This window comes from Taudactylus pleione, unplaced genomic scaffold, assembly GCF_031769625.1.
Source record: "Taudactylus pleione unplaced genomic scaffold, aTauple2 ptg000690l, whole genome shotgun sequence".
NCBI lineage: Eukaryota > Metazoa > Chordata > Amphibia > Anura > Myobatrachidae > Taudactylus > Taudactylus pleione.
Genome location: NW_028285092.1, coordinates 3898147 through 3922508, shown reverse-complemented (window position 1 = coordinate 3922508; position 24362 = coordinate 3898147). Strand labels below are relative to the sequence as shown.

Sequence of the window (24362 nt, the reverse complement as noted above, 5' to 3'; positions counted from 1 at the left end):
CTTTTTATAATTTGTCTTCAGTGATTAAGGAACGATGAGGCTCTCCTTCAAAATCCTTCAATTCAGTTAGTTTCTGCAAGTCTTTTATGTTATTTGTGAATGTCTGAGAATAAATACTTTTGGTGATGTATATGTGGCCAAATGAATATGTATTTCCTTAGGGAGCATGGTGTGGTAAGGAATGACATAGCACCAACTATACTGTATGTTTAAAGGATTATATTGGAATATATGAAAGTCACAGTGCTCTTTGAGACTAAATCTGTGGAGGTCAGATATAGTCCAGTGACACGTACCTTATGGGCAATCGTGGGCGGGATAGGAGAAGGTGTGATATATGATAATATGGTTTGGTATAGGTTACTTGTTTAGGAAGTACCATCCATACATACCTGGTCCTCTGTCTTTCATTGTACATCCCCCTCCTTGGCTACTATCTCATCTGTGGCCTCTACCCCCTGTGGGAGGAGTCCTATAAGTGCATCATCCCACATTCTTGATCTAAGTACACCTATTGCTGAGGTGTACTGTTGATCCTCCCGTATGGGAGTGGAGGTAAGTTGGTGTATTCAGGCACCTAAAAAAGACTCTGGGTCCCATCTTTGTGCAACTTGTCCTTGGGTTTGTGGGCTCAGCTTTTGGCTGAGGACCTCGTCCCTGACTGCAGGTCTGGGCTGCTGGGGCGGCCATGTGTGTCCAAAACAGAGGGTGTTTGTTGCTGGTACATGTGAGAGCACAGCTGTTGGGTGTAGGTTACTTCTTTAGGAAGTACCATTCATACATACTTCGTTCTGTGGCCTTAGTTGTACATGCCCCTACTGGCTACTGTGTAACCAGTGGGATCTACCTCTGATGCAAGGGATCCTTTAAGTGCTCTATTCTGCATTACTTGGAAAGAAAAGACAGCACTCAAACAATTGGAGATCCCCAAAACCTAATAAAAAAAGCAGACAAAGGGTTCCTAAACAAAGAAGAATATATAAGAGAATCACAGAGAATACTAGAACACCAAAATACTTACAGATTTCCCACTAGCATTCCAACAACAATTTTACCATGAACTCAGGGCCGGCAACAGAGATCTCAGGGCCCGGTACACTGATGTCTCGGGGGTCCCACCTTCTCACCACCAGCCCCGATCTCGCACCCACACATAACTCCCCTGCATGTGTGATATGTGAATGATAATGATATGCAAGCCTTTAAATAAAGTAAAAATACACTTACTTACCACACTGTCACTGATGACACAGTCAGGTCTTGATCACAGTGCTGTAGATGCCTCGGGGTAGAAGAGATAATGTCTGTAGCCAGCCATCCTTAGTCCTCAGCCCCTCATAACCTTCCTCAGCCTCAAACCCTCATCACCATGCTCATCCCAAAAGTCCCATATCACCTTCCACACCCTCAGATCCTCATCACCATCCTCAGACCACCATCACTTTCCTCAGCCCCCTTCACCAGCCCTCAGCCCCCTTCACCTTCCCCAGCCCTCAGCATCCTTCACCTTTCCCAGCTCATAGCCCCCTTCACCTTCCCCAGCCCTCAGTCCCAAACCCCCTCACCTTCTGCTGCCCCCAGCCCCTTCCTCTGCACCCAGCCCCAAACCCCCTCGCCTTCAAGAGCTGCTACCCCCAGCCCCTTCCTCCACACCCAACCCAAGTCCACTCTGAACGGGATCTCCACTTCCATGCCTGACAGCGGGATGATGTCTGAGGACAGACATGACCTTTTCAGTATGCAACGCAGCGGCATGATGTCATAGGTGTGATGTATAGCATTGCATACTGAAAAGGTCATGTACGGCCGGGGACATGTCTGAGCTACACGCAAGTCAAGCCCAGCACTGCCCAGGCCAGACTACAAAAGAGTTGGGCGGCGGATATATGGGTACTGGCGGCCACGGCTGGAGCACTGAGTCTGCTGTCCGCAACCCCGCTTTGAGCCCATTTGGGCCTCGGGGCCTGGTACAGGTGTACCCGTAGTCCCCCCCTGTCGCCGGGCCTGCATGAACTACAAATGTTACTCAAACATGGAAAGGACACAGGTATACTGACACAACAGAAATACAATCTTATCAACAACTCAAGACCCTGTAATACTGGTTTTCTATCACTTACCCAAGATCCACAAAGATCCACTACACCCACCAGGAAATCCATCATATAGGTACAGATGTGTCCTCATACACCTTTTCTTTTTTGCTTCATAAGGCACTTTATGCTTACCATGGCTAAGACGCTCCACCACGAGTAGCAATTTAATAAATTCCAATTTTTTTTTACTGCAAAAGAATTTGTAGAAAGTAGCAAATTTTAAGAAAAATCACAAGGCATGGCTAAGTCACAAAGTCCATGGCATGCCAAACTGGGCCATATGGCTAAATTTTAGGGAAGGTGTACAGTATGTGGACACATCTGTATGGACTCACTGACTGCTAATATATCTAAATACATTGACTCATTCATACAAGAAACAGTCAAACAAAAATCATCATACATAAAAGACACTACAAGGTATACTACAAACTCTACAGAACATAACATGGCATGAAGATTACTGGATTATAGTCACTTATAAACAATGATAGATCACCAACAAGGTTTGGATAGCACTAAACATTTTTTAACCAAGAACACTGACCTGGAACCCATACAAACAGACTTCATAATACAAGCAATGGACTTAACTATATGAAACAACTATGCATGGTTTGATGACACTTTCTACCTGCAGATCAAAGAGACCAACATGGTAATGATGTTTGCATCAAGCCATGCCAAAATGTTTATACTGTAAGTGGGAGGAGTACATCTGGCATGGGCATGGTTTTGGTGAGAACCTTGTCCTATGGCGGATATATATAGATGAAATCATATTCTTCTGGAAAGGCATACATGAGACCTTCAAACAATTCATAACCCACATGGAAAACAACAATAACCTACAATTCACCACCCACCCAAGTAAACCGCTACATAGTAGCCACAAATGGGAGTCACAACTGGTTATCCAACATCCCAGACAACCAATTCAAATGCATCAGGAGAAAATGCACTAAAGTAGAAAACTACATCCAACAAGGCAAAACACTAAGAAACAAAGACCGTGTAGAACAAACATTTAAGGACCCGCTCGCATGCACTATGCGCTCGTAAGCAGATCATTGTTTTCTCCCTGCGCAAGCGCCACTTCCAGCCTGCGCATGCGCGGTACCCGGCCAGCGACACACGCTCCGTCAATGCGGGTCTTGCAGCAAAAAGGGGCGGCTGTTGATTGTGATTGACAGCTCACCCCATTTTGGAGGTGGGCAGTGGGGGTGGCTACACAAACGGAGATGTTCCCGAAGGAATGCCTGCCATTTGTGGGAGGCACCACTGACATCACCAGTGATGTCAGTGGTGAGCTTCCGGCTCTATTTAGAACCGGAAGCTCACTGGGGCTTGCGGGAACGAGACCATACCACAAGGGTCTCGTCGCAAGCCCCGAAGGTCACGACCATCATGACCATCACCTGGGCGCTAGCAAAAGCTGTGGGTGGTCACAGCTTAGCGAGTGGCCAGGAGGCCGGCTCTGAAAAAAAAAAAAAAAAAGCCGCCCTGATTCAGAGCGAGCGCTTTGAAAGAGCGTCCGGCTCTGAATCAGGACCATAGTACACACTGATAGAAATTCACTACTAACTCCAAAACCCTCAACTGACCACACCAAACAGGACAATGTATACTTCATAACAATGCAACATAGCAGCACCAGACATCAGAAAGATTTTAAACAGATACTGGAATATCTGCTACAAGATGATGACCTCAAGAAGATACTTAAGGACAAACCAGATGTAGTCTACAAGAAAGCACCAGACCTAAAAAAAATATAAAAAAAAAAACTAGTCAGAAACCACATCAACGCCATGAAAAATACACAGGCCATGACCACAGTACTCTTAGGTTTCCATCAATATGGGAAATGCCTGGCACATAGAACACTGAACAAAAGGAGTACAAAAACAATAGACAATTCACATCAACCATAGTAGGAAAGGAATTCTCCACCAAGTCAGAAATCTCCTATGAATCCAAAGGTATAGTCGGTATGACTCAGATGCCTCTGTAGTCTGGAGCATAGGGAGAACAATTAGACCATTCAAATTGAGGATGTATGAACATTAAAAATGGATATGAAAACAAAAGCTTGTCAAAACTTCAAGGATACACACCAACTCAACCTCACAGGCCTAAACATTATAGCTATAGACAAACCAACACAAAACTGGAGAGTGAGTTAAAGAGAGAGTTAAGGTGCGTACACACTAGATGACTTGCAAACGATCTGATGGTCGTTTACCTTTCAATTGAACTCCTGTACAAATGATCTAGTGCAATCTACCAAACGATATATCGTGTGTCATTCGGGACTTCCAAAATGTTAAGTTGGCAATAATTTATTGTTTGCTTTCTAAACACCTGGCCACCATTTCAAAGATTTCTGACCAAATTTAAATAAGTATGTATTTTCTATAGGGTATATAAAGCAAACACCATTTAAGCTATATGCAGTTCTGCTCTGTGATTAGTAATGCTTGGTGTATACCTGCTGAACATTGTACATTTGTTTACTGCTCTGCCTTGTTTTGCCTGGCTTAACAAAGTGTGTCTATACTATATTCTCTTGTGATGGATCATTTTCGCTATCGAGTGAGGGCATCATATGCTGTGGCTGTGGTGTTAGCTGATAGGGAGAGGGCCCAGAATAAGAGAAGCCTGAGATCATGCTGGACAAAGGAGCGGCTGCTGCAGAGGGAGACTGCCTCTCACATGCCACTGCTTATGGAGATTCAGGGGAACAATTCAGATTACTACCGCAATTTCCTGTGCAAGGATGATGCCACCTTCCAGAAGTTCCTGTTTCTGGTGACTCCCTGCATCCAGAGGCAGAATACCAATCTGCGGAGAACAATTTCTGCTGAGGAGAGGCTGGTGGCTTCCCTGCGATTTCTAGCTACTGGAAGATCCCTTGCTAATCTGAAGTTTGGCTCCCTCATCTTCCATCAAGCTTTGGGCCTCATCATCCCAGAGACACGCAAAGCCATCATTACTGTCCTGAAGCAGCAGTACTTTAAGGTAAGAAAAAACTGCCCTCTTTATTTCATGTAATTTTTTTTTTTTATTAAAATTATAAACTGTGCACCATGTAACAAGAAGCATGAATTTGTTCTTATTTTCAAACATTATACAGTGCAAAACAGCATTTAAATAATTATATCATTAACAATATGCAAATATTGCATAACCTCATATTGTTTAAAACATATAAAACTTTTTCAACAATAAAATATGGGCCTAGTAAAATATTCAAAGTACTCAAATTTGCACAAGTAAAACAAAACAGTATGTGCATAGATCTTAATATAAATAACCTTATAAGTAATAACAAAAATTATCAAGTTTTAGCATTCCCAATAACTTGGGTGGCTATAATATATGGTGCTACAATCTGCCCTTATGGCACATGTTTATTGACCTAGTCAAATGAGCGGCAGGAGCACCAAAGTTATTGGGAATGATAAAACTTGTTGATAATTGGGGTCTCTCCCTCTCCCTCCCCCTCCCTCTCCCTCCCTCTCCCTCCCTCTCCATTAATGTGGTATATATGCAGCTAGAACCCATAGACAGATAGGTGGGTGGTGGAAAAGGGAATGATGGGGTAGGAACCATCATTCTAGGAGTTGGGCCAATGGGATATGGTTGTCACTCACATATTATGATGCGTGGTGTAAGTTGCACACTTTTTGCCTCATATATCCAGCTCGCAAGTGAGCTATTCAAATTGGAGCTGTTGGTCAGGAGCCATGTGGTGCATTCTACTCCCTAAATGTGACCCCAAAATGTATTGATCATGGGGGTTTTGAAGCACTTTCTCTGCTTTTTCAATAAATTGCACAGTAGCACTACTTCCTTGTGCTTGTACTTTTGTCGGAATTCTGCACTGTTTCTTGGTAGGTTGTTGTGGGGCTTGGGAGGAACTTTCCCCTTCAATTTCAGCAATGCCGCTTACTTCTGGGGTGACATCCATGTCCAGGTCAGGGGTTGAAGTCTGTAAAATAACAAAGTTATAGATAAAGTTCATGTATTTACATTTTGGTTTTATTTCAAGGTCGCTCTAACCATGGAGGAATAGAAAAGCATTGCTGAGGAATTTGAATGACAGTGGAACTTCCCTAACTGCGGGGGAGCCATAGATGGCAAGCATGCATGCATAACCCCACCTGCCAACAACAAATTCCATTACTACAACTGCAATGGATTCTTTAGCATTGTTCTCATGGCTGTGGTCAATGCCAACTACAAATTTCTATTTGTGGACATTGGCAAGAATGGCCGTGCTTCTGATGGTGGGTCCTTGAAACAGCCAAAACCCTCAATTTACCTTTGGTTGTGGAATTTTGTGTTTGTGGCTGATAAGGCCTTCGCAATAGATGAGCACATTATGAAGCAAAGGGGACTGACCAAGGAGAAGTTTATCTACAATGACAGACTTTCCAGGGCACGCCATATTGTGGAGAATGCATTTGGCATCCTTAGCAATCGCTTCTGTATCTTCCACACAGCCATCAACCTGCATGTGAACATCATTTTCTTAGGCAGAATACCATCTGACAAAGGACAACAACCCAGCTATACCAGATGACCAAGACCACCCAGAGGACATGGATTGGTGGTCTTCTGTGGCAGCATCAGGGGTTTTACAAACAGCCTCTGCATGCGCAAAACAGGTCAGGGAGGAATACCTGACCTATTTTAATGGAGTGGGGAAGTGCCATGGCAGGAGCACTGCATAAAATAAACTATAGTGACCAAAATTGTTACTTTATTATGGATTATAGAACATTTTGCATGGTGTGTTTGCACTGCGTCTCCATTTATCAAATCTATGCTTGACATTTTCCCAAAATCGGCCACCTCTTCTCCAAGATGAGGATCCAAAGAACTCCGTGATGGGTGCTGAGAGTCCTGGTCCAAGGTAATTTTTAAAAGGTCATAGTACTAGAGTGTGGGTTGGTAGATGTCATCTACCCCAGCTGCAGATGACATTGAATCTTTGAATTTTTTGTGTTCTTTGAAGAATACAGTCCTCAAATTCAGATTTTTTTTTCAGACCCTTTTGATGGTGGCAGCACTACGATGAGATTTGCTGTAATCAGCCAATTCCTGGAGGGTGCTATTCTTCTTCATCTTGTTGGAGTAGTCTTTTGCTTTCTCTCTCCAAAAACACACAGCCAGCCCAGAATTCTCTATTTTTCTCCATAGCCATATCTGCCAAAAAATTACAAATAAAGACTGTGCATACAGGAACTCATTGCAAAAAACATTGGAAATCAATTGATGATTGAAGTGGCTAAGGGATAGGTGGGTGGATGATTTCTCAATAATGGGATCAAAAATAGTATATTAGACATATGGTGCAGACCCCAATAAGAAGGGGTCTTTAAAAATAAGGTTCTGAAAATTAAAGTTTGCCAATAATATGACTATTTTTAATGTTACATATGTAGTAGTTAGTTTTCTTATTTTTTTTTAAGAAAGCTTAGAATTGTTTAGCGGTGTGTACAATTTTTAATATCCATACAATATACAGGTTTTTTTTTATTTTTTATGTAAACAAATAAAAAAAGTATTTTAAAAAACCATGTATAATAGGCTAAAAATTCCTAACAAGAATCATTTACACAAAGGTCATTGGACCTCATTCAGACCCGGTTGCAAGCGCCGAGCGCTCGTAACCAGGTCGATGGTTAGACCCTGCGCACGCACAGTGGCCGCACTGCGCGTGCGCAAGCCCCGGAGCGAGAGATAAACTCTCTCGCTCCGGAGCTCACTACAAAAGGGCAAGCTGTCGATGCTGATTGACAGCTCCACCCGTTTTGTAGGCGGGGCGGGGGGTGGCTACACAAACAGAGGCGTTCCTGACAACCCGCTTGGCGTTTTGTGGGTGGCCACACTGACATCACCTACTGTATGTACTGGCATCAGTACTGGCGTGAGTAGTGGACTGAGTATTTTCCCCAGGGTCTACTAGAACTTCCATACTGTGTATCTGTGTCGCGATCACGTTCATGGGCGCAGCCATGTTAGTCTGTCACCTGATCTGGCTCCCTCCAATGGTAGTCTTGCAGTCACTCAGCTGATCCGTGCATCCTATGACCAGCTACCTAAAGGTATTTAAGTCTGGCTTCAGGGCGCAAGAAATTGCCTGTGCAACTTTGCTTCTCTGGTGATTATTCGCTAAGACTGCATCCTAGGCTCCATGGTATACTCCAGTGTTCTCTATTAAGAAATCATTCCTTGTGTTATTCATGGCCATTCAGCGTCTGGATACCTAGTTCATCTATCCTTGCTATACAGCATCAGGATCACCAAAGCTGTTACCCATCACTATTAAGGATCTGGATACCCAGTTACCTATCTTTTGCTATACAGTGTCAGGATTACCGGAGCTTTTACCCATTGCTATTCAGCATCTGGATTCCCAGTACAGCTACAAGTGATGAAACAGTATCTGGATCTTTGGAGTTGTCCCCATCACTAATCAGCTTCTGCTTCATCATAGCTGATACTCCTACTCTCGAGTAATTCCTCTAGTACATTCCACCATCACTTCTCAACCACTTCTCTATTCTGCCATTACCAGTTCCTACAGTTCTTGGCCCTCATTCAGAGGTGCTCGCAAGAAGCGAGTGCTCATTCTGAATGAGGGCGGCCGCTTCCATTTTTAAGTGCGGCCTCCTGGTCGCTAGCTAAGCTGTGGGTTACCACCCACAGCTTTAGCGACCAACCAGGTTGATGGTCGTGATGGTAAAGACCACCGCAACCATCAGTGCTTGCGATGAGACCCTAAGGTTGGGTCTCGGCAGCCGCAAGCCCCAGGGAGCTTCCTGCTCTGATTGAGCAGGAAGCTTCCCACTGACATCACTGCTGATGTCAGTGCAGCCGCCCACAAAATGGCAAGCATTCCGTCAGGAATGCCTCCGCTTGTGAAACCACCCCCCGCCCCGCCTACAAAACAGGCCGAGCTGTCGATCAACATCGACAGCCGACCCTTTTGTAGTGAGCCCCGGAGCGAGAGAGTTTCTCTCTCGCTCCGGGGCTTGCGCATGTGCAGTGCGGCTGCTGCGCGTGTGCAGGGCCTAAACATCAACCCGGTTGCGAGCGCTCATCGCTTGCGACCGGGTCTGAATGAGGACCCTAGTTCTGTTCTTTGTCTTCTTGCTTCTCTCAGATACCTACTCTGGGGGCCACGACCTGTTCACTTGGTGCAGCAAAACCCATATCCCGCTTGGAGGGGTCACTGGTGAATACCATCAAGTAGATTAGACTCTGTGCCTTAGAGTAGGTCTCATCAACATCTGAGTAGCCAATTAGGAAGACATATTGCCTCCCTGTCATTTACCACCAGCTCACTGTAGCCCCCCGGCCACTGAACCTGCAACCAAGGACAATCAACACCAGGGCCTGACAATATGCAGTTAAACATATGCCACTCAATGCCTCCAACTGAAATCCCAGCATATCCACACACCTCTCTCTCATTCCAAGATGGCAATAAAAACCACCCAGCACAAAAAGGGTCAAGTTTAATAACCTTACTGCAACACATTTAAGCAAGTCTGGATAATACCAAATGGATCAACATCAACACCACATGTTACCAACACTGTTGTCCCCCAAATGTATACACCAACTTCAAAGTACAGTTCTGTAACACCTGTAAATCCATGTAACTACACACAGACATGTAGATACTACATGTAGACACGCCCACCCACAAACCCCTAGGCCTAATCCAATAGGAACTCTCCAAGCAGTATGTGAACAGTCAATCACCAGGACAGCAGTAACTTCCTTGAAAAAGGTGTCAGGAGCCAAAATGCATTGGTGGTACATACAGTTCCATTGCAGATACCCCAAACTTACCTCCACAGATTTATTCTTAGAGAGCCCTGTGACTCATATTCCAAAAAAATCCTTTAAATGTACAGATGTGACCACGCCACTTTCTTTTGAGACCACACCACTTTCTGCCACACACACCTACGGAGTGCGCTGTCCCTTTAATGAAAAGTTGGTGGGAGGGCGCAAATTTAAATTTTGCAGACGGGCGCCGAACACCCTAGCACCGGCCCTGTTTTAACTTGTCAGATATCAAGTTAAATCTATACGGCTACCTGTTATTTATTGGGCTTACTCAATATAGTCCAAAAAAATATCACACCATTTTTACATTATTTCCTTTTATTTCCAAATACTTCCTGAACTTCTGTCTCAAAAAACATTCACCGAGGAGTTTTCCCTTTTCTGTAGCTAATTTTTTGAAAACTCTTCCTTATATCACTTTATCATGACAATGTTTGCATATGCTCCCTAATACAAATATCTGCATTCCTACATTTTGACCCTGTAAAGGTGCATACACATAATGATTTTTTGAATGATTTAACTATAACAACATCATTATCATTAAACCATTTGTAAAATCATCCATCTGTTTAAGCTGAACGATGATCGTTCATGATTGTAGTTCATCATCCATTCTGACCATACTTGCCGACAATCAGCTCCAGCCTTCCGGGAGCTGATTGTCGGCTAATAGCAAGGGGCGGGGCCGGCCATTGGAGGCGGAGCCGGGGGTGGGGGCGGCCATTTGGTGGTACACTGGGAGCGCGGACGGGGGCGGGGACGCACGATCGCATCATCGTGACTCCGCCCCCTCTTCACAATGCTGCTATTTTCAGCATTGTGAAGCAGGGGGCGGGGCCACGATGACGCGATTCTGCACGAATCGCGTCACCGGGCCCCCCGCTGCGGGGGTGTCCGTTTTTTTCAAGGGGGAGGTCGGGAGGGTCGCAAACGTCCGGGAGGCTTGCCTGCCTTTCCAGGGGGCCGGGAGCGGCTCCCGGCCAAATCGGGAGTGTAGGCAAGCCTGATTCTGACTGTCCAACAAATGATTTTCGTTCAGAAAATCGTTCATGTTGTGCAGAATGAACGATTTCCATTCACTGTATGCAGGATTAAAAAATCGTTCATCGTTTTTGAAAATCGTTCATTTTAGTAACCAACGATTTTAGTGAACGATTCTTGTTCACTTTTTCAAGGACAAATCTGAACGAAAATCGTTCACTAAAATCGTTGGTTACTAACATTGTTGTGTGTGTATGCAGCTTAACAAATAGTATGATAGTATGATACCCCTTTTTACACCAGAGTTAAAACCCAGGTTGCAGGGTTAACCCGGGTTGCTTCTGGGTGTAAAAGGGAACAGGGGAATGACCCGTGAAACCCTGCGGTGTAAATGGCGTGATCCAGGTCATGACGACCCGGATCGTGCTGCATGCCTGCGGATTGGCCAGCTTCAGTGGCACTTGGAGATTACGTCATCTCCAAGCGTCCACTTCAGTGCTGGAAGAGCCGGGTCACTGCAGACCCGGCTCTGGTGTGGACGGCACCTACTCGGAAATATCCTGGGTCGGCGCCGGGGAAGTTCTGGGACTGATCCGGATTGGAACCCTGTTCCAACCTCTGGGTCAGACCCGAAATTTAGGTAAAAAAGCAGTATGACTTGACATTTCAGTATGTTTTCCAGCTGAACACTGCAAAATGCTTTACAAAGCATATCCACTGTATGTCACCTATTTTTTTTACATTCTTCACATTCCTTTATAATTGTTGTGAAGCCCTGTATAAATAAAAAGGTGTAGGTTATTATTGTAACACATTTTTATTTCAAAATGTGTGCACACCAAAATGACAGGTAAGGCAAGTCATGAATGTGGATCATCTGTCACAGCTCAGTAATTCAGAAAGCGTTAACACTTTCAGGTACTCTCATCACTTTATTATTATTATAACCAGTATTTAGTAGAGATGAGCGGTTCAGATTCTGTGGAATCCGAACCGCTCCTAACATTGGGGATCCGAGTCCACCCAAATGCTGTTCGGATCCCCATTCGAGGCCGAACGGCGGCCTCCTGATGTCGGATTCTTGCAAGAGAATCCGAAGTCAGGGCCCCACTAATGTAGAGCAGAACGCAGTGATAGCGTTCTGCCCTACACAGAAACAAACACACAGCCGCCAGTGGCAGCTGTGTGTTTGTTATAGCAGCCAATGAGAGTCAGGCAGACTCATTGGCTGCTGCGTCCCCAGAGGGAGCAGTCTCCCCCTGCTGCGGGTGATGGGAGAGACGTCACGAGTGACGTCTCTCCCATAGTGCAGAGAGGAGCGGACGGCTGCGGTCACAGCAGGAGCGGGAATTCAGGTAAGTTTTTATTTTTCTGTGTAAGGCGGCACTACTGGGGGCATACTACAAGGGGCACAACTACTGGGAGCACTTATTCTAATGGGGGCACACTACAAGGGGCATAACTACTGGGGGCACTTATTCTAATGGGGGCATACTACAAGGGGCATAACTACTGGGGGCATACTACAAGGGGCATAACTATTAGGGCACACTACAAGGGGCATAACTACTGGGGCACTTATTCTAATGGGGGCATACTACAAGGGGCACAACTACTGGGGGGACTTGTAATGGAGGCATACTACTAGGGGCACTTGTAATGGAGGCATACTACTGGTTGCACTACTAATGGGGGCATACTACTGGGGACATACTACTACTACTGGGGGCATACAACTAGGGGCACTAATAATGGGGGCATACAACTAGGGGCACTACTAATGGGGGCATACTACTGAGGGGCACTGCATAGGGGGCACTACTACTGAGGGCATTGTGTACAGGGCACTATTACTGTGAGCATTGTATAAGGGGCATTACTACTGTGGGCTTTGTGTATAAGGGTCACTAATGTGGACATTGTGTAAAAGGGGCACTACTGTGTGTCATAACATAAATAAGAGACACTATGTGTGGTGTAATGTGAATAAGATTGTGCACTGTGACTCCTTGGGCCGTAGCCACCTGTTTATACAAGTACTGTGACTCTGCTGGTCATACCCCACTGGGTTGGTGGGAGGGCCCAAAGACCATTCCATCTTGCACTACCTTTCATTTTTGTCACTGCTGTGTGCCAATGTTTCATAGATGTGCTTTAAACTGTGGTGTCTGTGCCGCTGCTCTGTCGCTTGGTAACCAGTTAGCTCACTGCAACCTTTGGCCAATAATGGTGAAAACTATAATTTAAACTGTGCGGTGGTCTAAATTGACTGTAAATTACTGGAAATTAATGGTATTGAGGTTAATAATACTCTAGGAATAAAAAAAGCCCAATTTATGTGATTTTAGCTTTTGTCAATTTTTGGAAAAAAATCCAAATTTAAAGCCAGTCACTGCAGGTTGGCAAAACGAAAGCCGGATGACGAATAGAACCAAATCCGTCAAAAATGGTCTGGGGCACATCCCTAGTATTTAGCATCTGTAACCAGGTCACATCCTTTATTAAACAAAAAATTAAAAGCTGTACATATATTACACATATACAACCATGAAATTAAATTGAGAATTTCTAGTTTGTTTGTCTTCAGCTTCATATATAGTGCTATTATGTTTGTGTTTAAATAGACAGGCATATCATTTTGGTGCTAATTAATCAATGCCTTTGTGAACGCTCAAAAAGACATTTATGTATGTGTTTCCAGGCTTCGAAATAAATGCATCCGATATTTTTGGAAGAACATGTCTTCATGCTGCAGCTGCAGGGGGGTAAGTTATCTAACTCATGAACTTCTATCTCCAAAAAACTCTGTCTCCTGGGATCTTTCATTGTTACAGATATAAAAAAAAATATTCTTATGCAGTTTTCACATTCCAATTGGCCATTTACAATGTCAGCACAAATAAGAGGGTTTCTGCTCTCTAGTCGGAGCACTTTCCTTCAGTAAAGATGTATTTTTTTTTTCTCTTTTTTCTTCTTTTGTGTATAAAGCCTTTGTGATCACCACTTGTTTTACATAATTCCATAGTTACAATCTTTTACAATTTCATTAACATATTGTATAACATAGTTTAGAAAAAAAAAATAATTATACGTAGGTGCTTTATATAAAGAATAGCTTACGTGGCTATATACATATAGTTAAAGATAGACAGACCTATAAAAAAGACACAATGTCGATCCCCTCATTTAGACCTTTTGGAGAGAGAGTGTTGAGGGTATATATCCAAAAGGATTCCCTTTTAGAGAGTTCTAATTCTCTACCTCCACCTCTAGGGTTGAGTTTTATATGTTCCAATATGGTGAACGAAAGATCATTAATATCCGACCTATGGTGTTCTGTAAAATGCCTAGGTAGGCTATGTGTCTTTATATTATGTTTAATATTTCTCAGATGTTCCTGGATGCATATCTTAGTGCTCCTAGTAGTTTTTCCTATATACATTAGGTTGCATTTGCATGTGATTCTATATATTACAAAACAAGTATTGCATGTGACCACTTCATTAATGGTATAGATGGAGCCATTCTCCTGTTTCCAATCAAATGTTTTCTTCTCCATCAACCTGCAGCAATTACAATGGTTGTATGGAAAGCAGCCATTCCTTTTAGGAAAAAACTGACTCGAAGTAGTTTCTCCTTTTTTGCCCTCCTCTAGGGATCTCAATTTGCTAGGGGCTAGAATGCTTTTTAGATTTTTTGCTTTCCTAAACACAATATTAGGCTTATCAGGAATGTGAGGACCTAAAATGGGGTCTTTTAACAATAAATACCAATGTCTCTTGAAGATTTTTTTGATAGCATAATTTTCTCTATTGAATTGGGTAATGAATGGTTTTTGATCCCATTTCTTAGATACAACTTTGTTACTATCAAGCAGTTCATCTCTATCTCTTTGGGCTGCTTTTACTCTTGCTTCCTCAACTTTAGTAGGATCATATCCCCTATCTGTGAACTGCTCCTTCATCATTAGGGATTGGGACTCATAATCTTCCATAGAACTACAGTTTTTCCCGAGTCTTAGAAACTGAGCATATGGAACATTATTAATCCATGATGGTGGCAACTTGTGGATGGGATATAGCTATTTGCATCTGTTTCTTTGAATAATGTGTGAGAATTGATGTTGTTACTGTCATCACTTTCCAGGACTAAATCCAAAAAATCAATGCTGTTTTTGTGACATTTATATGTAAATTTTAAGTTAAACTCATTCCTATGTATACACGTAATAAACTTTTCTATACTTTGTTTGTCCCCCTTCCAAATAAAGATTAAGTCATCTATATATCTCCTATATAACATGATATTCTTTTCAAATTCTGTATTAAAGATGAATTTATCCTCCCATTCCCCCATCAGCAGGTTAGCATACGATGGGGCAAATTTGGTCCCCATCGCAGTTCCCTGCTGCTGGAACTCGAAGTTCTCGTACTCGAAGAAGTTATGTTCTAGTATGAATAGTATACTATTTAGGATGAACATGACTTCAGTCGATGACTTTTCTGGTATATTACGTACTGCCTCTATTCCCTTATTATGGGGGATGGAGGAGTATATTGTCTGAACATCGATGGTAAACCATTGATAATCTTGGGACCAACTGACATCCCTAAGTAATTTAAGTAGGGTAGTAGAGTCCTTTAAATGTGATCTCTGCTTTTTAACATATGATTGTAACTTCATATCTATGAAGTGGGATAAGTTAGCAGTTAATGAATCGATTGCTGCAATAATAGGTCTTCCAGGTGGATTATCTTTATTTTTATGTACCTTTGGAAGGTGGTAAAACATGGGAGTTATAGGATGCTTAACAAAGAGGTATTCAAATTCCTCTTTACAAATTATATTCTGTTTTTTGGCTTCGCTTAACAATAGGTACAATTCCTCTTGGAATGTAGGGGTAGGATTAGAGGTCAGTTTTTTATATGTAGACATATCATCGAGTATTTGTATGCTTCCTGTAAATATGAATCCCTTTTCTGTACAACTACCGCTCCTCCTTTATCTGCATTTTTTATTATCAGGCTATTATCATGTCTTAGTGATTTAACTGTTTTTACTTCAACTGGGTTTAAGTTGTTATTATATTTATAAAATTGGATTTTTATTTTTCTAAAGTCTTCTTTCACCAATGGCTTCCTTTTTGGTTCATATGCCAGTTTGGGGGTAGGGTTTTTAAAAAAATGTCTTTGGATGGTTAAAGTTCTCATGTATTTATTGAGATCAATAAACAAGTTAAATTTATTGACATGATGGTCTGGAGCGAACTTCAAACCTTTATCTAAAATTGCGACCTGTGGGGAGGATAGGTTCTTCTCTGAGAGGTTGATGATTCCTGATTTAGACTGTCTTGTGGATAGAACAGGGCTCTTCTTTTTTGGGGGGGATCTTTCTGCCCCCTCTTTTACCCCTTCTCCGTACTTGAAAATTATTTTTATGCCCTGAGGGGAATCCAGACAGGTATGTAGTTCTTCCCTTCTCTGGAAGTCTGGTAATATACCCAATTTTCTCCCCCCTAAAAAATGGTGAGAATCCCCAGGAGAGGGGGACCTTAATACCTCATACCTATTCCGGTTGGACGGGAATCTGCCTCTCTGGAACCTCTGATGTGAAGGGATTCTCTCTCTCTGGCCTCCATATTGAGGGGAAGAGTTAAAGGATTTTTTTCTAGTCCTGTAGGGTAATTGTTGCCATTCTGATCTCTGTTATAAATATTGGTTAGAGTTATGGGTATTTTTTCGTGGTGCAGTCTCCTCATACATATCTCTTCTATATTTATTTAGGAAATTATTACCTTCCTTTCTAGACTCTGAGTTAGACCAGTTGTAAATTTTACCATTAGTGTAATCATTTTTGTCTCTAATAAATTTTTTCTGTTTACGGACAATAATGTCGTTCTCTTGTCAAGTTTATATCGCAGATCACTGGCATCTTTTTTGAACTCTTCACTATCCTCAAATTTAGCCAAAGCTGTTTCTAATTTGGTAAGTTCTTCCTCCAATTTCACAAGTTCCTTCTTATGTTCAGATATCAGTAAACCAATCAGTTTGGCTGAACATTCATCCAGGACTTTATTCCAATTGGACAAAAAGGTATCGTTACCAAATGTAGGGGTTTTTGATATTCTTAGTCCCCTTGGGATTCTACCCACTTCTAAGTATTTCTATAAAGTAATAATGTCATACCACCCTTTCAATTCTTTAGTGGCCAATTTGTCTATGGCATTTAAGTAGCCATAATATTCCTCCTCATTTTCATCCATTAGGATTAAGTTCTCATCCTCAGCAAATATGAATTTACATTTGTGTGATCTTTTTGATCTATCTCTAAACATTGTGTCTTGCTGCGATTGGGGGTAACTAGCAAATTACAATAGATACAAAATGAACCCTTATATCATGCATACACTGGTTCAGCTGCACCAATTAGGTGGACCTCTGCTAGTAGAGGACCTAAAAATAGAAATGGAAGAGAAGGGGTACTTTTGGTGCGCTACAACTTTGAGTATTAATTGAACAGAAGATATTTCCACCACTTAGGGGGATTTATTGCAATATTAGCTATTGGTCAAACACAACCCTCTAGTTAGTCTTCAAATCACCATAAGTTTATGTTTTGGATATTGTTCATAAAATAAAAGCCCTATGGTAGCCCATAATTCTTATACCTGAAAATTGTATTCTTGGTATATCAACAGAGGTAAAAATATAAACAATTTACAATACAAATAAATACATACATAAATAGCATAAAACAACTTTTAGAAAACCTGCCCCAGTACAGAAGGATAGATGTTGTTATCTGCCACCTACACCTTTACAGGTGTGAGCTCTTAGGTGGACTTCTTATGTGGTAGGTGCAGGTTTTTCAAAGCAATGAACCTACGCGTTTCGTCCACCTATGAGACTTCATCAGGGATAAACACTTTAAAAAATACTTAAAAAAAATATAACATATGGTGATAAATACAATTGCATATTTACAGTGTATAACAGATATATCCATAATTATGTACTTGTAATCAATTTTGATTAATATTTATACAGCATGAAGACAGAAGAGAAGGTTCAAATAACAGAAGTTTATCCAATCAGAGGTTTAACAGTGTACGCGCAATATAAGGGTTTATTTTGTATCTAATATATATATATATATATATATATATATATGTATTCAACTGCCAAATGGTTGTGGCACTCAGGCCTAATACATATGACGATAAGGAACAGTGGCTCATTATTCTCATATGTATAGATATGTCCTCATGAATCTAGCCTCAATACGCCACACAGCGTGACTTGCCTGGTGTAAGTGAATCGCTAGGGCATGTGCAACTCTTCTAATGTTGGCCATCTTTTTTTGCCAAAAATGCTTCTAAGTCACAATGCGATCTCACAGACTGTCCTGATTAATTTGACATGCAAAACTTGTATACATCTGTGTACATCTGAGTCTGTATATGAAGCACAACAGAACTTGGAATCAAAAATGCTGTGACCACTACATTGTAGCACTTCCTATACAGATTCAGGAACTCTATTACACACATATATACATAACAGTGTTATGTGTTGCATAACAAATGAATCAGCACAGTCTATTGGTGCAACCTAGGTCATACTTGCCGACTTTTTTCTTGTCCTCCCCGGGAGAAGCCTGGGGAGGACAAACAGGTGGGCTGTGATGGGGGTGGGGCCTGACGGGCCACAACATTAAGCACCGCCCCTTCATGGTAAATTGCTGCGATTGGCTGAAATTTAAATAGGGGGCAGGGCTAAATGACGCGATTACTGTAGAATCACATCAATAAGCCCCGCCCCCTACACGGGGGCTTGCGATTGCCGTGGATATTCTCCCCATTCCGCCCACTTCACTAGGAAGTGGGCAGAATGCGGGAGAAATGCCTACCCTTCCAGGGCAGCGGGGGGTTACCCGAAATATCGGGAGCCTCCCATGAAAACCGGCAGGGTAAGCATGTATGATCTAGTTGAATCACATTGAAACTTAGAAGCATTTTTCAGCAAAAAAAGACACAAAAAAGATGCCAGGCGCTAGCAGAGTCTCACAGGACCTGACACACCGAGAGGGGCTTTTTGGCACGACTGCAGCAAAGATTTGTAAGGAAACATCTATATTATGTCATTTTCCAGTGTGATATATATAAAGAGTACATAGAATCATGAAGTATTAATGAAAACACAAAACATAAATTTTAAAACTGGCCATTTTTTGTACACTTCAAATAAAAGGTGATAACACTTGGCATCAAATATTAACATAAAATAATTAAAAATAAAATAAAAATAATACTTTTATGTCTAGCAACTCCTGTGGGTAATTCAATTAGCCGCGATAACATGGGTCAATGCGGGTACATGTAATTCAGTATGGCTGGGAGCAATTGTTTTGCTATTCAACTAGCTGCGCGAGTTAACTCACATTAACTTTTCAAAGGATTTAATGTGCCATTTACTTTGCAGCCCCTGAGCTGGTGAAAAGTTGGGGAAAATCCCTAATTTAAGGTTAAAAATGTCGGGACTTAGTTCAGAACTCCACCTCTCCTGTGAGTGGTGACTCAATACAGAAACTAATGCTGGGTACACACTATACAGATAATAAACTCCCTATGGTTGATATGCGCACTATACCTTACCGACTTAACACAACTAAAAACTTATCTAAAATAAACACATGGACAACAGGAGTTGGATTTAAAATTAAAGGTCAAATTTATTTGACATCAGATTATTAATAACTAATTAATCATTAATCATATTAAATTTGTGCCTGTGTAGGCGTTGCGATTTGGGGGGGGTGGTCGGCAGTCTCTGATGGTATATAGCGGCAGGTTAGATGGCCGTTCTTGTTGTGCTGCAGCTACTGGTGCGGCTGTGCCCCGTGATGGTGGCACCATTGGTTTTGTTTGTGCTGGCAGGGTGGGTCAGCATGGTGGATGGAGCCTGGCTGGATGCGTGGGCTGCGGCAGGCCGGCGTCTCCGTGTTTTGGGATGCGGGCCGGTACCTGCGTGTGTGCCACGTCGTGCAGTGGGACGGCCGGGTGAGGTTGTTCGGATGAGGGATGTCGTGTGTGTGCAGTGAACGCCGGCTCCTCGTGGTTCCTGCGGCTGTTGGCGCCCAATGTGGGGCGGGGAGGCTGTGAGCCGGGCATGTCACGGTCACAAGGCGGGGGTGCCGCTCGCCGGAGGTGCTGGTGGCTCCTTGTGATCAGCGGTCGCTGGGACGGCAGGGGGGTTCTTCAGCTGGAAAGAAGGTTTCCAGGACGTGATGGTAGGTGTGTGTCTCCAACGCATTTCGGCTGTGCCTTAATCATGGAGGTTACTGTTACATGGTGCAGCAGCGTTTTAAAGGTTGGTGTGGAGGTGGGTGTGTATGGAATTGGCCAATGGGGGGGGAGGTGTGTGTGCACTGGGCGTGGTCAGGAGTTGATGGCAATCTGGAGGTGTTCTGTTGTTGGAGGCCAATGGGATATTGTCGGATGGAAAAGGGTAATGACAGGTGTGTGGGCGGGCTTAATGACGAGTGTGCAGGTCTGTGGGAGGTGACGCTCTGGGGAGCGGAGTGTAGCGTGGTTGCAATGGTTAATAACAGAGGGTGATCGAACATGATAGGGAAAGTTAGTGTGGCGATATGGGCGATGTCGTGTGACCACTGGGTGTAGCCTGGGTGTGTAAGGGTTAAAGGCGATGGGGTTAAATGACGTGGTGGTAAAGGTTAATAGCAGGGGGTGATCGGACATGGTCTGGGGAGTTGCTGTGACGATATGGGCGAAGTCATGTATCCACTGGGTGTTATCTGGGTGTGTAAGGGTTAAGGGGTAATGTGGGGATGTAGGGGTAGTGAAGTGTGGTGGATGTGTGGGATGATGGCACCGGGGGTTCAGCTGGTCGCACGGGGGGTGGCTGGTGGAGGGGAGTGCGGGTGGGTCGTGGTAGGTGGTGATGGGTGTGTGTGGTGTGCTGCGTTCCGGTGTGATTGTGTGTTAGTGTATGGGCTCAACGGGTACTGTATATGTGTGAAAAGACACATATAGGCTTGGGTGCTGTTAGAATCTGAGGTGATGTATACATCATCTTCTTCACACAATATTAATTTGTCCCCGCTGGAATCCACCATTACAGGTCCTCTGTAATTTTTGCATGTAATTGACGGTAAAGGTCTTTCTTGTAGAATTTGTAGTTCATTTTTATGGACATCATCTTTTCCACACTTTAAGGTAGTAGTCTCATAGGCCGATCACTGACAAGGTTTCTGGCTGTGCTGAAAACTCTTTCTAAGTACACACTGGAGGGTGGACAGCTCAAGTAAAGCAAACCCAGTTTGTGCAAGGGCCTCCAAATTACCTTTTTTTCCTGCCAGTAGTCAAACGGACTGTCTGACATGCCTATTTGGATGCTATCATTAAACATTTTTAAATAGTTATCAGCTGTTCATTGAATGGTGACCGTATCAGATGGAGTCACGTTAGAGGTGTCATTAATTGTAGGCAATTCTGAGTCTGACCCGACCAGATGTCAAAATTTGATTGTGTTGACTCAACTGCATCACCAGTTGATGTTTTGAAAGTTTAGGTTTTTCTCAGCAGATGCACTTGCTGGATAAACTGAAGGAGAAGCCATTGCAGCATCACGTGCCACTTGAGCTCTTCAGATCTGTGTCCGTTGGGAAGAAGAAACAACATCTCCATCTCTTTTGGGATGAAAATCCACTCCCAGCAGCAGGCATGGTGCTCAAGGATTCTCAAGAAAGACACAACGTAAGACTTAAACCTTAAATGTGAAATCTTGCATTTGTTCTGTTCCCGCTTGTCCACATATCTGTGGTTAAGTGGCACAATGGCAGTTTGAAGACCACTAAGAAACTATGTTTTTTTTAATGTCCCTGTGCAGGTTGGGAAAAACTTTCAAGTGGAATCTTTGAAAAGGATTATTTAATAGTCAATTGTTTTGGAAAGCACTCTTCCTGGTCCCCTTCTGGGATGAAAATCCACTCCTAGCAGCAGAAGCAGGTGCAGGATTCTCAAGAAAGACACAACGTAAGACCTTAAATCTGAAATATTTAATTTGCTCTGTTTGACTTGTCCACATATCTGTGCTGGTGGACAGTTTGGTACAACGGCAGTTTGGAGGCCATTAACTAACTATGATTTTTTAAATGTCCCTGTACAGGTTGGGAAATGCTTTTTAAGTGGAATCTTTGCAAATGATTATTTAACAGTCATTTGTTTTGGAAAGCACTACTAGAAGTCTTCCTGGTCCCCTTCTGGGATGAAAATCCACTCCAAGCAGCAGGCATGATGCTCAAGGATTCTTCTGGGGCAAGGACTGATGTGAATGAGTAAAATATTTTTTGTAAATGTCTCCCTTCTCCCTCATAAATTCAATCAAAAAATGTTATTAAATTTACCACCAATCAACCCTTCCTGGACCTGCCTTCAACAACATAGATACTCCAACTCCCTCAGGCCTCTTGAATAATAAAAACGTGTTTCCTGATGTGCCATGTTGGAAGTTGAACTGCCATGTGTTTGTGCTGCCCACTGCTGCCGCTTAGCTTAGTCAGCAAGCTAGGTGCAAATTCTGGGCCTAAACTGGATGGAAACAATATTGTGAGCTGTGAGGTGGTCAAAATTGACTGGAAATAAATGTTATTGAGGTTAATAATACTGTAGAAACAAAAACAGGTCAAATTATGTGATTTTAGCTATTTTTATGATTTTTTTAAGAAAAAATTCAGATCCAAAACTAAAACACAAAACACGGAAGGGCTGTTTTGGCAAAACCAATCCAGATCCAAAACCAGGGGAGATACGGATCCAAAAACCAAAACACGGGGGTTGACGCACATCTCTAGTTTGAAGAATACATATTTTCTATTGAATAAACATTGTGCATATAGGCCCAAAACAATGAAGTATTGGTTATTGCATGAAGTAACAATAATAATAATAATTTTATTTATATAGCGCTTTTCTCCTAAAGGACTCAAAGTGCTTTACAATTGCCTTTACAGTACAAAATACAAAATAAGCTTAAACAAGGGACATTAGTGAAATGCTTGGGTGAAGAGGTAAGTCTTGAGTCTATTTTTGAAGGATTCTAGAGTGGAGGCCTCTCGAACTGTGTGGGGAAGTGAGTTCCAGACAGTCGGAGCCCCAAAACTGAAAGCTTGACCCCCAGATAAATTCCGGGAGATTCTAGGTACTGTTAATAGTCCTTCGTTAACGGATCGCGGTAATCGAGTGGGACGGTGAGGAATCAGAAGCTGCTTTAGGTACCTTGGGCCATGGTCATGTAGGGCTTTGTAAGTTAGTAAGCAATTCTTGAAAACAATTCACGATCTGACAGGCAGCCAGTGAAGGGAGTAGAGAGTGGGTGTTATGTGGCTGGAACGGGGCTGGTTGGTTAATAGCCTGGCAGCTGCGTTTTGTACTATCTGCAAACGGTGCAATTCTTTTGCTGGGAGTCCAAGGTAAAGGGCATTGCAGTAGTCTAGGCATGATGATATAAATGCATGTATGACTTTAGGCAGAACTTCTGAGGGAATTAAGTGCTTGATTCTTGCAATGTTCCTCAGATGAAAGAATGAGGATTTGATTGTGGCTGATACCTGATGTTCAAGTGTCAAGCCACTATCCAGGACAACACCAAGATTCTGCACATGTTCAGTGTTTTGTAATTCTGATCCCCCAAGTGTAAGTCCTGTTGGTTGGCTATGCTGTAGCCCTGACTTGTGACCTATCATAAGGACCTCTGTTTTATCAGGGTTCAGTCGCAGCCAACTGGCACTCATCCACTCCTGAAGCTCAGCTAGGCAGCCAGTTAGGGTTGTTAAGGGGTCCTTTGTACCTGGAGCAAAGGACAGGTACAGTTGTGTATCATCTGCAAGTCCCTAATGGTCAAAAGATGGTTAAAACAAAATGGTCATATCCCACTTTGTAAAAACAACAATTATACAATATTCCAACAGATTCAAACAGAAATACAAGGTGATAGTACATTCTGGCAAAACAGTTTTGAAACAGAACAAAAAACATTTAAAAGGGAAAGTTATGATACTTACTGGTGAAATGCTGACTGATGAACTGTCGCCTAACCTGCCTCCCACTCTTTGTGGTCAAATTGTCACCACATACAACAGAGTCCCCTGCCTGCTCACTGTCTAAAGCAGAGGTTCCCAAACGCAGTCCTCAAGGCTCCCCAACAGTTCAGATTTTAGAGATATCCATGGTTAAGCACTTTGGTACTAATTAAATCACCTGTGCTCAACCATGGATATCTCTAAAACCTGAACTGTTGGGGAGCCTTGGGGACCGTGATTGGGAACCTCTGGTCTAAAGCATAATCAGCTGGGATCGGCAGCTGCAAACACAAGTACTTTTAAAGAAGAATA

The 24362-nt window shown here is 42.8% G+C and overlaps 1 protein-coding gene across 1 annotated transcript in view; it reads left to right on the top strand.

The window, feature by feature from the left end:
- ANKRD44 (ankyrin repeat domain 44) overlaps nt 1-24362 on the top strand; it is a 1197127-nt gene that overhangs the window by 551987 nt on the left and 620778 nt on the right. Inside the window, exon 12 of the mRNA XM_088456231.1 lies at nt 13654-13717. Within this exon, the coding sequence (XP_088312357.1) occupies nt 13654-13717 (64 nt within the window). The remainder of the gene's footprint in view (nt 1-13653; nt 13718-24362) is intronic.